Source organism: Triturus cristatus, chromosome 6 (genome assembly GCF_964204655.1).
Source record: "Triturus cristatus chromosome 6, aTriCri1.1, whole genome shotgun sequence".
Taxonomy (NCBI): Eukaryota; Metazoa; Chordata; class Amphibia; order Caudata; family Salamandridae; genus Triturus; species Triturus cristatus.
The window spans coordinates 533,646,589-533,660,563 of NC_140589.1; the positions used below are offsets into that span (position 1 = coordinate 533,646,589).

The following is a 13,975-nucleotide window of genomic DNA, read 5'->3' on the forward strand; positions in this document are numbered from 1 at the left end:
GAGTTACCGGGTACAAAACATTCTTAATGGCACCCAGGACTGGCGAAAATGCTGCGAATCCAGTTCTTTGAATGCCATGGTACCAGACAGCGCTCCCTTTCCAGGTACAATTCACGAAGCACTATAGAGCAGTGCATATGACAGAAATTGGTATCTTCAAGGTAGAAAGTTCCATTCTAATCACCCTGAAGATGTTGGAAATGCTCCTTAATCTCTTACAAAGGCTAGTAATGGCCCAGCTCATCCATTGACCACTTTCCAATACTAACTGTCTATATTGTGACGAGACAAGGTGGCCCCTAAAAAGCGTTGGCATCATCCGTTTCTTTCTCCAAGTGCACTGATGCTCATTGGTGTATCGTCTACTGCTATGCTGTAAACAGGAACCGCATCCAGACACTTTTCCTCTGCAAGGTGGCTTTCTACACATACACCGGCATTACTGATTTCTTTTTTCTATTAATGCTACTTACTACTTCCAAAAGATTATTTTGAGATAAACTGTTGCCTTTTGTTACTAAAACAATTTAGATCCTTTCATTGAATCCCCTTATGATTATTCCTGTTCCTGAACAAACGCTGTGTTAGGAATCATTTTGCAGGTTATAGAAAATCCTACTGTATGTCAGAGTTTCACACTATGATTTCAAGCAGTGAGTGCCCGGAGAGTCTTTTTTTATTTCAGAGGGTTCCATGGACTATGACAGTACTTCTTGCCATATGCCCCTCCTTCTAGTGAGCTGCTGAGATGAGCAGCTGTCAACCACAAACCAAATGCCTCTTAACATGGACCTACAACTCGGCTACATGGCTAATGAGCCCCTTTACGCCCACGGAAAGTATGTTAAAATTCAGTAATAGCTGCATGGCTGGAAAGGTGTGACGACCTCTATTTTAGGAGTGTTCCTCTGCAAGAAGTAAATTGCACAATAAGAGTGCGGTGCTCAGGGATGTATACTTTCCCATTGATGGTTGAAATACTTGAGCCTGGTTAGTTATCAACACCACAGGGAGTTAAAACTGTACATATCATCCTGCTGGGTGCACCTCTGTTTGCCCCATCGCAAATATTCAAAGCCTGTTATAGCCAAATTTAATCTGATGATCAGCAGGGGAAACATTCAGTGCTGTTTTATTTTTTATTCCGAAGCTTTTTCCCATAGTGGTGTTTTAGAATGAACCAGATGCTTTGAAAATATTGTGCATAGATCCAATGCTCCAATATATTACAATGCTGACATGACAATCAGTTTATTTGAATTCTGCTTCATGTGCTGGATATGGTAAAATTACAAAATATGACTAACCCTTCTTTCAGAAAAGTATGGAAACGTGGCCATATCTTTTGATATGGGTCGACCTTTCTCGAAAATGTATCAACAAGTTAAAGGGCACTCGGGGTAAATGCTACCCTTCATCTATTTGGCTTTCTTTGTGCTATGCAAGCATACAAAGTCTGAAATCTCTGCATTTTTTGATGAGTTACACCTCCGTACCATAAAAGACTTATTTATGACATAGTTTGAGATAGGTTGCTCTAGTATCATTCCATTATTTATTTATTCTTTCAGATCTCAGACTACCCAGGTGTTGTCAGTTAAAACCAGCTGTACAGACCAGTGGAGAGGAGAAGGGGTGAAAACAGAGACTGATCACATTCTTCAGATCCAAGGAGGAGTACTTGGCCTCTCATTGGGCTTTGAGAGCCAATGAATCAGCTAGTCAATTAATTTAGCAATGCTTATTTTGATAATAAAACCCATTCAACATACACAAAACTAAAAATGTCATTATTAAAACAATACTGTATCACAATTAAGATAAGAACACAAAAATAAAACGTTTAATAAAACAACATATTTTAAACAAAGATACAGAATATGCCAGCATTTCACCAAACTTCAATCGTAACTGCAAAACAAATATACCTGATACTAATGCCAGAACTAGTTGTAAAAGTTCTTTGTGAAATTTGAACAGGTAACTGCAAGAAAATTATACTTGAGACCCAGAAGAACTGTACAAGAACTACTTGATGTGATAGAGACATCTAGCTGCAGATACCTTACCTTAGAATATCCCAGGGGTCAGGCTGGATCCGGAAGTCTTCTGCTCTAGCAATACCCTTGCGCGCCAGTAGGTGGCGGCAGTCGGATCCACTTGTCGTCGACCACGCCGGAAGTGATGTCCATGTCACCTTTATAGGCGCCACCTCGCCGCTGACTTAAGTTCTTTATTGTCCACGCCAGCTAGCACAGATTCGTGAAGAGAGCTACCCTCTTTTATTTTTTAACAGGCTTCATGTTTACCTGTTGTCGAAATTTGGTGTGTAGGTTTTTCCTTGATCTTGAAGAAGACTTCTGGATTCAAACCATGCGGCGCCTGTCATCGCGCCATGTCATTGACGGATACACACTCAGTTTGTCTATGGTAACTGGAGTGTTACCACAACTCGAAGTCATGCTCTGATTGCTAGGCCATGGCTCTGAGGGAGCGGTCCCTAAAATTGCTTGCGGCCCGGCGTTTGACTCCACGCCATTAACTGCAGAGGTCTTATTCACGGTCGAGGGGCAGGTCCCAGCACCGCTCCGGGAGCCCTAAGTCCTTGTCCCCTACTTGAAGTCGTAAAGTCGGCCAGGTAAGAGGCATAAGAAACACAAGAAGTCAAAGCGTGCTTCAACGTCTCCCCATCTGTCGGCTGACCTGACGTAGGAGCCTCGATGCCCTAGGCCTCATTCTGTGGAACCTGCACCTGGGTCAGCTCCACCCTTCCCTGCCTTTCCATGCCGAAGTGGCCCCCGCCCAATTAAAACATTTCTATGAAGCCATGTGCCTAGTATTTGGGTGACCTTACCCTCCCTGCGGGCCCTGGAGGCTCAGGAGGAGCTCCATTAGGTTCCGTTCCCGCAACTCTGGCGCCAATGGCCCCCAATGAATCCGGTGGCAGATCCCGGCTGGCGCCGGTCGCTCCCCTGTGCCCTTCCCCGTTGCCAGCCGCTACACCCAGACTCCAAGTGCTGCCATCCCCATTCTCATCCTAGACGACCCAGAGCTGGATCAGCGCCTATCGACGTTGATTCCAATGCCGATGGCACCCTTGGGCCCTAGGTCTAGGCCTTCTTTTGAGGGGCTAGGAATGAAGGATGATTGGGAGGGGTGGCTCAACCGTTCACAAGACCAGCCTGAGTAATAAATGAACTGGTATGAGGAACTGGGTGAGGCCACTGGCATGAATACCTCCCCTAACCTGCCTTCAGAGGAGGAGCTTCATATGCTATGATTGTGAAAAGGACACCATCAGCTCCCTTCAGTGGAAATCAAGACGAACATCTTGCCAGAGGTCCTGCAGCGAGGTGTCTTCTCCTCTAAATCCCTCATGCCTTTCAACGAAGCCTTGCCTGATGTCCTTCTGGGAATCCGGTTGAAGCCCAGCACAGGGCCTCAGTGAATAGGACAGTTATCCACCGTCATTGTCCTGATCTGGGTGACCCAAAAATCCTTAATAACAACCCTACCCCCAAGAGTTTGGTGGTCCAGACCTCTACCTCACAAGGTGTGTTTCTCTCTGCGCCCTCGGTCAAGGATAAAGAGACTGGATATTTGGGGCAAGAAGGTTTTATCTTCCGCTAGCCTTGCATTACGGTCGATAAACACTGCATGCCTATTGGGCGTTACACTCACTTCTTGTGGGAAACGGTTACGCAGGTTCTGCCACAGGTCCCGGAGGAAGAGTGTCAATCTCTCCCAAGCGGTATCAGACGGGAGATATGTGGCAAAGGTCAGTATTTATTGTGGGCTTGACACCACCGACTCGTTTGGCAAAATAATGTCAACGAAGGTGGCCGTTCGATGCCACACCTGGCTCAGAACTTCTGGCTTTTCTGGGGATGTCCAGGCTTCCCTTATGTACATGCCTTTTAATGGCACCCATCTCTTCAGAGACCAGGCAGACATGGCTCTGGAGCGCTTTAAGGACTCGCGGGCGTCGGCCAAGTCCTTAGGCCTCTCAGTGCACACCCGTCCCCTATCTGCTTTTCACCCATTTCGTGGCAACGGAAGGGGCTTTGAACTGTACCAACCATATCCCACCCACAAGAGCAACCTATGCACAGCCATGGGCTTGGCTTCTTTCCACCCCATGGGTCAGGCGACCAGAGGTTGAGTCAGTCGACTCATCTTCTTGCAGCCTCTAAACCTTCTTAGTCCAGCCCTTCCAAATCACAGGCGGCCGGTTGGTGGCAGGATAAGCCATCACCTCCACTACTGGCAAGCCATCACATCTAACAAGAGTGTTATTCAGATAGTCCGACGGGGCTACTCCCTCTCCTTCGAGACTCCTTCCCCTTCAAGACTACTCCTCCTTCCATGCCGACAAACTTAAGACCAGCTTATGGCAGACCACCTGAACTTGCTTCACAAGGAAGTCAGGACTCTCTTGGCCAAGGGAGCCATAGACATGGGTTCCAGCACCAGAAGTCGACTGTGTTTGCTATTCCCGCTACTTTCTGGTCCTCAAAAAGGACAAGGGCCCTTTGTCCTATTCTAGATCTGCGAGCCCTCAACTACTTCCTCAAAAAGGAGAAGTTCAAAATGCTCACTCTGTCTCAGGTCTTGTCTGCCCTAGATCTTTGAGACTGAATGGTTTTGTTGGACTTGCAGGATGCCTATTTTCATATTCCCATCCTACCTCTCCATCAACGCTACCAGCGGTTCACGGTAGGCCATGAGCACTTTCAGTTCACAGTGCTTCCCTTTGGCCTTTCCAGCGCCCGTCAGGTGTTCACCAAGGTGATGACGGTGGTCGCAGTTCCTCTGAGCAGATCAAGGGTGCCATTCTTCCCCTATCTCAACGACTGGCTGTTGAAGGCGAGCACGCCTCAAGACTGTTCTCCCACCTCCATTCTACAGCGAATCTCCTGCTTTCGCAGGGGTTCACAATCAACGTGCTGAAGCCACACCTGACTCTCTTTCATCAGAGCTGTTCTGGACACTGTGCAGCTTTGGTCCTATCCTCCCGTGCGGCGAGCCCAGGATATTCAGGCTATGATACCGATGTTTCAGCCTCTATCCTGGATGTTGGTGAGAATGAGTCTGTGGCTGCTGGGCCTCACTCATGGCCTCCTGCATCCTGCTCATGACACACGCCAGATGGCGTATTCGGGCTCTGCAGTTGGACGTGAAGTTCCAGTGAGTGTAGCATTAGGGAAATATCTTTGATGTAGTCAAGATCTCGGAGGGACTGCACAGGATCTGCAGTGGTGGCTGAGCAACTGTGATTGGGTTAGACCGAGGCAGGTCCATCTTTCTTCCCCAACAAGATCATACAGTAGTGACAGATGCATCATTCCTGTGATGGGGTGGCCATCTGGGAGTGGTGGATATCAGAGGACTCTGGTCTCCGGCGGAATCCGGACTCCACATCAACTTGCTGGAGCTCCAAGTGATTTGTTTGGCTTTGAAAGCTTTTCTCTCTTTCATGAAGAGAAAGCTGGTCCAGATATTCACAGACAACACCACCACTGTGTGGTATTGCAACAAACAGGGCGGGGTGGGATCATGAACCCGTTTGTCAGGTGGCCCTGGCCATGGCTGGAACAGCAGAGCACATCCCTGGTGGTTCATCACCTGGAAGGTTCTCTGAACTCCAGAGCGAATGAACTGAGGCATCGATGCCTAGCAGATCACAAATGGCATCTCCATCCAGAGGTGGCGCAAGGTCTCTTTCAGAAGTGGGGAGAGCCTTGGTGAAATCTGTTTGCCTGCATCAAGAATGCGCAATGCCAGCAATTTTGCCCCCTGGAGTTTCCAAGGCGACACTCACTCTGCAACATTTTTCATCTCCAGTGGAGCTCAGGCTTCCTGTATGCCTTTCCACCAATACAACTCCTGTCCAGAGTGCTGAAGAAGATCAGGAGTGACCGGGCCTAAGTCATTCTTGTGGCTCCAGACTTGGCATGGAGAGTCTGGTATCCCAAGCTTTTACAACTGAGCATTGATCCTCCAATCAGGCTAACTCTTCAGCTGGATCTTCTGTCGCAGCAGCAGGGGAAGGTCCTCCACCCGAACCGGTCAACTCTACGCCTTCTTGCGTGGAGATTGAGCAGCGGCAGTTAACAGCATTCGACCTTCCTCCCAAAGTCTGTGATGTGATTTTGGGAGCCAGGCGTCCCTCTACAAAGACTGTGTACGCCTGCCTGTGGCAGAAATTTGTAACATATTGTACAGAAATGTCTATTGACCCTCTTTCTGCTTCACTCTTTCACATCCTTCTCTTTTTTTTTTACCCTTGCCCAGCAGGTCTCTGCTCTGGACACTCTTAAAAGGTATCTTTCGGCCTTGTCTGTCTTCTTGAGGCTGCCAGACCAACCCTGTACATTTAAATCCTCTATTGTGAGCAGATTTCTTAAGTGGCTTGTACATGTGTTCTCACCTTCTCCATTCATCATGCCTCTGTGAAACCTACATTTAGTTCTCACCTTCCTGATGTGCACTCCCATGAAACCGCTGTTAAAGTGCCCCCTCTGGCTGTTTTCCATCAAAACATTGTTTTTAGTTGCAATAATTTCTGCCTGGAGGGTGAGTGAATTGCAGGCTCTGTCATACAAGCTTCCTTACATGACCATTTCCCCTAATAAGTTAGTGCTTTGCACAAGGCCCTCTTTCTTACCAAAAGTGGTAACACCATTTCACGTGGGGCAACCAGTCACCTTGCCCACTTTCTATGCTCCGTCTGGACCTAAAAAGAGTGTTATCATTCCACTTTGACCACACTATAGAGTCCCAGGTGAACGACCACAGTGCAGAAAAGGACTACAAGAGGACTATCTTGCGATAGGACTTTCTCTGCATCAAAATTTGCTACACTCTGGCCAAGAAACAGACTCCTGAAAGCTTAAGAGCTCATTCTATCAGAGCTAAGGCTGCATCCAGAGCGTTGCAATGTGGTGTTGCAGTCCTTGTCAGGCAGCAACGTGGGCGTCTCTGCACACGTTCACAAAGGACTACTGCCTGGACAGTCAAGTCCACAGGGATGGTCTTTTTGACTGCTCTGTCCTGTAGGACTTCCTGGACTAAACTTGTCCACAGTCCCTCCTCCGGGGATGGTAATGCTTGAATAGATATTCGAAGGTAAGAAATCTACGGCTAGATCCTATCAGATGGACAAGTTACTTACCTTTGGTACCGCCTATCTGGTCAAGACATGATCTAGCCGCAGATTCCTTACTGACCCACCCATCCTCCCCGCACTGCAGACAGGATTTTAGGGTCAGGGCTAATTCCTTTCAGGCCCTAGTTCTAAACACACCACTGTCGGTGCACTTCAGGGCTCCATTGCTCCTGGCGTGGAAAGTCATTAAAAGTAACTGGCATCAGTGCGCTGAGGTGGTGCATACGTAGGTGAAGTGGACGTCACTTCCGGCACAGACAACGCCACGCGGAGCCGGCCGTCTCCACCTACCATCGCACAACGGTATTGCTCGAGCAAAAGTCCCCCAAATCCAGCCTGCGTTTGGGATATTCTAAGGTAAGGAATCTGCAGCTAGATGATGTATCTACCAATTTTACCAAAAGTAAGTAACTTGTCCTTTATTCTTTTTTGCAATAAAGTTTGACCAATTGTCGTCATATGATCGTAAATAATATTCCAAACTAAAATAGTTATTAGCTAGTCACTTATAGACTAGCATCTTTATAAATATGTGTTTCCTGCTGCTATGGCCCAGACACAAATGCAGCTTGGCACACACTTTGATTTAAACAAAAAAAAAAGTGGAACTGTCCTCAAGTTACTACCATTTGAATGAGGGGTAATGCAACACAGGGAAAAGAGTGCTGTGAATACGTTTGTTTGGTATTTATATCATTCTATTAATTTTACATTTAGATTTTTTTGCCATTTCAGTGGCTGTATGATGTCACTTTCTGATATCATCAGATGTGCTAAATAGTTATCACTCCTAAGACTTCACAGCTTCAGTGCAGGGGTGGGTGGAATTTGCGTAGTCCCGCTCGCGAACGCTGTTTGCGTGCTCGGGGGAAATATCTCGCAAACACGCATTTTGAAAGAGCGAACAAGCAAAAACATTTTGGCAATTCCGCGGAACGCGAAATTACCCAAATTCTGCGAGCGGAATGGAATTTACCTCTCAGGCCTACCTCAGAGTTGCAGCAGTCGAAAGAAAGAGAAGTTCTTATTAATCACCATATTGTGCTCGGTTCATAAGAAATTGCTGTTTGCTCCTAACTTTAAAAAGTGTGGAACGAATTCAAGGCAATGCATTTACGGCAGAGGAGCCGGTGAAACTAAATAATTTAAGCTGTGATGGATTGAGACCCACCAAATAGAAAGAATTAGGTCATCAGAGTATCATATTTAATGATTTGAGATTGGCTAAATCTTATTTGGTGCATAATCGAAGTATGCACAGCAGTATAATTATCTTTTCTAAATTCAGCAATGTACATTTCACGACGATTGTGTCCTCTAGGATGTAAGCATTTTGATAAGCGATTGCAGACACTATCTTGTTTTTGAATTCAGGTTTATCCAAGATGATTAAAAAAAACTATGAGTTATCTGAAAGAAGGCGAGGGCAGCGTGGTAGACAATAAAGCTCCTAAAAGGAATTGCTGACAATTAGAACATTGGAATGTTGGAAGCTCAAATAGAAAACAATGGAGTGCTCTGGTCTTGTAATGGCTGGTATAAGCCTGGAGCTCCAACATTCCAATGCTTTATTGTTCACAGCTCTGGCTGTGAACAAAGGCTTCAGGGAGACTGAGGAGATTTGAATCCCCTCGCGCTCCCTGAAGGCTTTGTTTTATTTGTTAGAACATTCTGCCCTCTAGTGGCAGAATGTTCTAATAGCCTTATAGCCCTTCATAACAGGGCTATACCGGCTTTTAAAGTTCGTCTGCTTCGTTAAAGTCCCTCGCCTTCGGCTCGGGCCTTTAACGGTGCAGCGGGCCTTTAATAGCCGATATAGCCCGCTACGGCGGGCTATAAGGCTATAATATATTCAGTTGTCCCAGAACTAAATTACATTGTTTGAAACCAGAGGGATGTTGAGTCATATAAGTGGGCAGCTGATAGGGCTTCGGTACGATCTTATTCTGTCCTCTGATGTCGTTCCGATACTATTGCTACCCTAATGTACTCAATCAATTATCAAGATGTGGTTGGTAGCTTTGCAGTGGTGAAGCCTCGATCCCACCCTCGAAGAAACATTCCAACAGTTAACTGCGCTGATGCAAAGAACACTTTCTTGGGTGAACATATGAAATGAACACCCCACTAGTCTCTTCAATCAATCAATCAATCAGGGGTTTATAAAGCGCGCTACTCAGCCGTGAGGGTCTCAAGGCGCTGGGGAGGGGGAGGTGCAGATCCGGATCAGTTGAAGAGCCATCATTCATTAATATTGTTAACCTAAAACAGGGAGCTTTCTACTTCCAGGAGATTCCCTGTTACCCAGGAACGGGATTCTGCTGTCCGTGTGTTTTGTTTGACTTTGTACTTAAATAATTTGGACCTTTTTTTATTTAATTTATTCTACAACACACTCATCTTTCTGTGGCAGTGTTGCATTAGGAGACCCAATGCCCCTGTCGGCCTTCCCTACACGCCTCTCTGTATTGCATTCCCGCCTCCCTTTTTGTTTATATCTTCATACTGCATTTTAATCACCCACTCGCATTTCTTTGCTTTATTGCGTCCCTTCTTTGATCATGTATACACTCTTCACCGCAGATTTTTTTACGAGCCTCAGGACTCCCTCCCCACGCAGCTGTTTTTGCAGCGTGAGTTGTGTATCTATCATTCAATGATCGGCCAACTCAGTTCTTGGAAGTTGTGTTTCCTGTAGTAACCGTGGGAAAACGAAACGACTCTCCTCATTTCAGCTGTGTTGGTGTTTATTTTTTGGAAAGGGCACTTTTCATTGCTCATTCAATAACATTTTAATCCGACAAGTGTGCTCTTCACATATTATTAGAGGATAGATGTAATACTTGGAATTGACCCCTAGAACCGATGCGAGAAAAAAAGCAATTTTTCTTGTAAAAGCCGGAAAGTCGTTTTATGGGAGTGGAGTACAAGCCGGGAGATTTAGTAATTGTATAAATCAACAGCAAAATAGACAACGCAGAACTGGTGTGTTTTGCATAATCTGTCCTCCTTGCCTACGTTTCTGTTTTTAGTATTCAGAAAGATACTTGGTGTTGAACAATTCATAACTCTGATTTCTGTAGCTGAGAATTTGTTTTAGGGTCCACAATGACAAACGCTTGGGGCAATATAGGTTTTTTTATTGCAAGAAATGGCTCTCAAAAATATAGTACTGCTATTGGGGGCTTTGCTTATATCTTCTTTCTGGAGAAATTTGTGGATTTCCCGTTTAACAAATATACCTTTTTTTGTGTGGAAGTACCTTTTGGGTGAAGGGATATTACCTTTTCACTTGCTGATAGTAATGCACTTTTTTTCTGCAATAGCCCAACAGAACCCTGTAACTCAGCTGCCCACCAGACCTCAAGAGATTGAGATGAACCGGCAGCAACGGTACTTTCGGATTCCCTTCATCCGCCCTGCTGACCAATACAAAGACCCTCAGAACAAGAAGAAGGGGTGGTGGTATGCACATTTTGATGGAACATGGATCGCTCGACAAATGGAGCTGCATCCAGACAAGCCACCTATACTGCTTGTTGCTGGTTGGTATAGCCTTTAAAAAATGTGTTTCTAAGTTAGCAAACATATATATATGTGTGTGTGTATATGTATATATATAAATATGTGTGTGTGTATATTATCTACTGGCGGTCGCCAGTAGATAGTTATAGTTAGGTCCGTGTTTCCATAGGAAATCCGCAACATTCTATTTGGAATAACTTTGGCGCCGGTTGACGAATCCTCGCGAAATTTTCAAAATATATGTATATATATATAGTTATTTTTGTCTAGGCATTTATATAGTTGTTGCTGTTACTTGTGTGTGGTTCTCAACTGTGGTAAGATTAAAAGCTGCAATCTGCGTGCACACAAATCCCCATATGAAAGGGAGAGAGTGAGGGTGTAGATGCTTCTTCAGCTACCTTACCAGCTGATCAATTCAAAATATACTGTGGAATGTCAAGATAGTTCGGTTAGGGAAGGGGAACAGTTAAGGCACAGGCACAAATGAATCAATTGTTAGAAATGAGAAGAGTTTGACTTACAGAGCCATGATTTAATTACCATTTCAAAGCACGTTGGCTACATATAGACTGAGTACGGAGCCTTTTCTCTCTCTCTCTCTCTCTCTCTCTGGTATGCATAAATGGAAGATTGTTTGAGCTTGTAATCGTTACTTATGAGCAGAGGGAGTTAACTGTGATTCTTCTGGGGAGCAGATGATGGCTCTCATAACAAAAATGTTAGAAACTTTAAATCAGTAATAAATAATTATAATACTATAGACAACCATAGTAATTCGAGCCCCCATTCTTTTATTTAGATATAAGCATGTTTCTTAAGATTTGGACCATGTTTCCATGTCCCAGGGTTAGCGGTTGAATGTGGCTTGAAATCAGAACCTGCTTGTATATCTTTGATACAGTTCATTTTGCACCTCTGTCGGATTTAGTGGCTTTGTAGGAAGGAATAGGAGAGAATGATAAGATCATTAATTAATAATCACAAACTTACACGGATCATAGCTTTAAATCTGATGACCCATATCCCTTCAAAGATACTGTGGCCATAAATTTTAGTAATTTGACGTTGCTCAATGCGTTATTCTGGAAGAGGTAATGGATGATTCAGGAACCATATGTGGTTCTCATATAGATTAGATTAGGTGGAGTTTAGTCAACAACAACTAGAACATCAGAAGAGAGGAAACATAACGAAAAAGCTAACAAAGCCTTAGTTCGTTATTTTTTAGACAAACAGAATTTTCCTGGAAAAATGTTTATACAGTTTTAAAGCCCCTGAGGCTCTAGGATCTGCACTGGGTCCCTCCTAGCGACTCTATAAAACAGCATTTCAACTTTCTTTGTCAGCATAATGAAGTCTCTTTGTTTAGATATTGTTTCCAAAACCTTGTTTGATTCTTCTTCATTCTTCCCTTGTGATGTCAGTTAATTTCTGTGCCCCTGAAATTCCACCGAATATATTCACAGGTCTGTGCATTACCAACTGAATTGCACCTGTTTTTTTCTATCAATCTCTTTGCTGACTACCAATGACTTTCAGAAGCTAGTCTCAGCATATTAAAACTCTACTCTGCTTTTGAGGTTTTCCACCTGTCAGAGATTAAGGATTTATTAAGCAATCCCACCTCTGACAGGCTTGCTTAATTTTTCTCCGACATATCGGTTAGTACAGGTCATTAATTTTCCCTATCCTATGAAAGCCATATTAGGATCTATCGGAAACAATGATTTTCCGAAACCATCTCTGATGTGCCTTAGCGCACCAACTCTAGGAAATGGTGGTACTTCTCCACCTGCAGGTGTACCCTCAAGGCAATAGCCAGCAATGCTGTGGACCTTAGAGATGGGGAAGCATCTCAGATTGTTTTTGCTCTAAATGATTTGTGATACTTTCTCAATGTTGGCTAAACCTCAGTTAGATATCTAATGCACTACTTTTACATGTTGTAGGGGACAGGACAGAGCTACCCAGTTGTTGCTCTCCCTTTGTCATTCTTATCATATACTAACAGTCACTGGTTTCAAGCTAGCACGGCTGATGAGGGGTAGTATCCTGAAACCGGTCCCAGGATGCTTTTTCTGGTCGAGAGAGGTCCTGGCTCAACAGTTCGGGCTGGACTGATCCCATGAGGTGCAGGGTGAATACTGATTTGCATATGGCTGGGTCCAAACTGGGGTGGTGTAGTAAGGGAAAAAACGATTGATTAAGCCCAAAACCTTTCAACTGCTGTGAATGTTTGCATTGTTCATCCATCATTTGTTCTCTTTTGTTTTTCTTGCCCTAACTGGGAAGGGTATGCCCAGGCGTGGATCCCATGCTCACCGCGCCACTGGATTCAAGCTAGCCTGTCTGATGAGGGGTGATACCCCAAAAACAATCCCAGGATGCTTGATTATAGAGCGGGGACAAACCAGCTTGGCAGTTCGAGTTGGACTGTTCCCATGAGGAGCAGTGTCAAGACTGACTTGCATATGACTGGGTCCTAACTTGGGTGGCGCGGTGAGCAAAAAAACAATGGATTAAACCCAGATGTTTGTGACTGGGGGTGAATTTTTGTATTGTTCTGCATTCCGTCCATCATTTATTCTTTTTTGCTTTTGTCGCCCTAAGTTGGAAGGGTATGACCAGATGTGGCTCCCGTGCTCACGGTGCCACTGTATTCAAGCTAGCATGGCTTATGAGGGGTAGTATCGTGAAACCAGTCCCAGGATGCTTGTTCTGGTTGAGAGAGGTCCTGGTTTGGCAGTTCGGGCTGGATTGATCCCATGAGGTGCTGGGTCAAGACAGATTTGCATATGTCTGGGTCCAAACTAGGGTAGTGTGGTGAGCAAAAAAAGATAGATTAAATCCAGATCTTTGTTACTGGGGGTGAATTGAATTGCTTTGTTCAGCATTCCATCTATCATTTATTTTTAGAATTCCTCAGATACCAAACATGACTTTCCTACCTATTCCGAATCAAAAATTAGCACTTTTTTAAATGTAATAAGGTAACAGAATGTTATGCCATGGAAGAGGTAGGCCTTACAGTAGAGAGAAACACATTTGTGAGTTTTTCACAACCAGGATATGTAAAACATACAGGTACATGCCCAACTTTTTGATGTCAAGTGCCTACCTTAAGGGTCACTTATATGTATTAACAAGAGAGCTTTAGTCTTGGCAGGGGGTTATATTGCCCAGTCAAATTGGCACAATAAGTACTGCAGGCCCACTTTACGTGAAGAAGGAGCTTTGCCTAATTAACCCCACGTAACTTGGGCAGAAATTCAAGAGTAG

The 13,975-nt window shown here is 44.7% G+C and overlaps 1 protein-coding gene across 9 annotated transcripts in view; it reads left to right on the forward strand.

Moving 5' to 3' along the window:
* Nucleotides 1–13,975, forward strand: part of MYO6 (myosin VI) — an 856,486-nt gene that overhangs the window by 834,741 nt on the left and 7,770 nt on the right. For all 9 annotated transcript variants that reach the window (XM_085610973.1, XM_085610975.1, XM_085610976.1 and 6 more), the window contains one exon: nucleotides 10,495–10,713. In XM_085610973.1, the coding sequence (XP_085467099.1) occupies nucleotides 10,495–10,713 (219 nt within the window). The remainder of the gene's footprint in view (nucleotides 1–10,494; nucleotides 10,714–13,975) is intronic.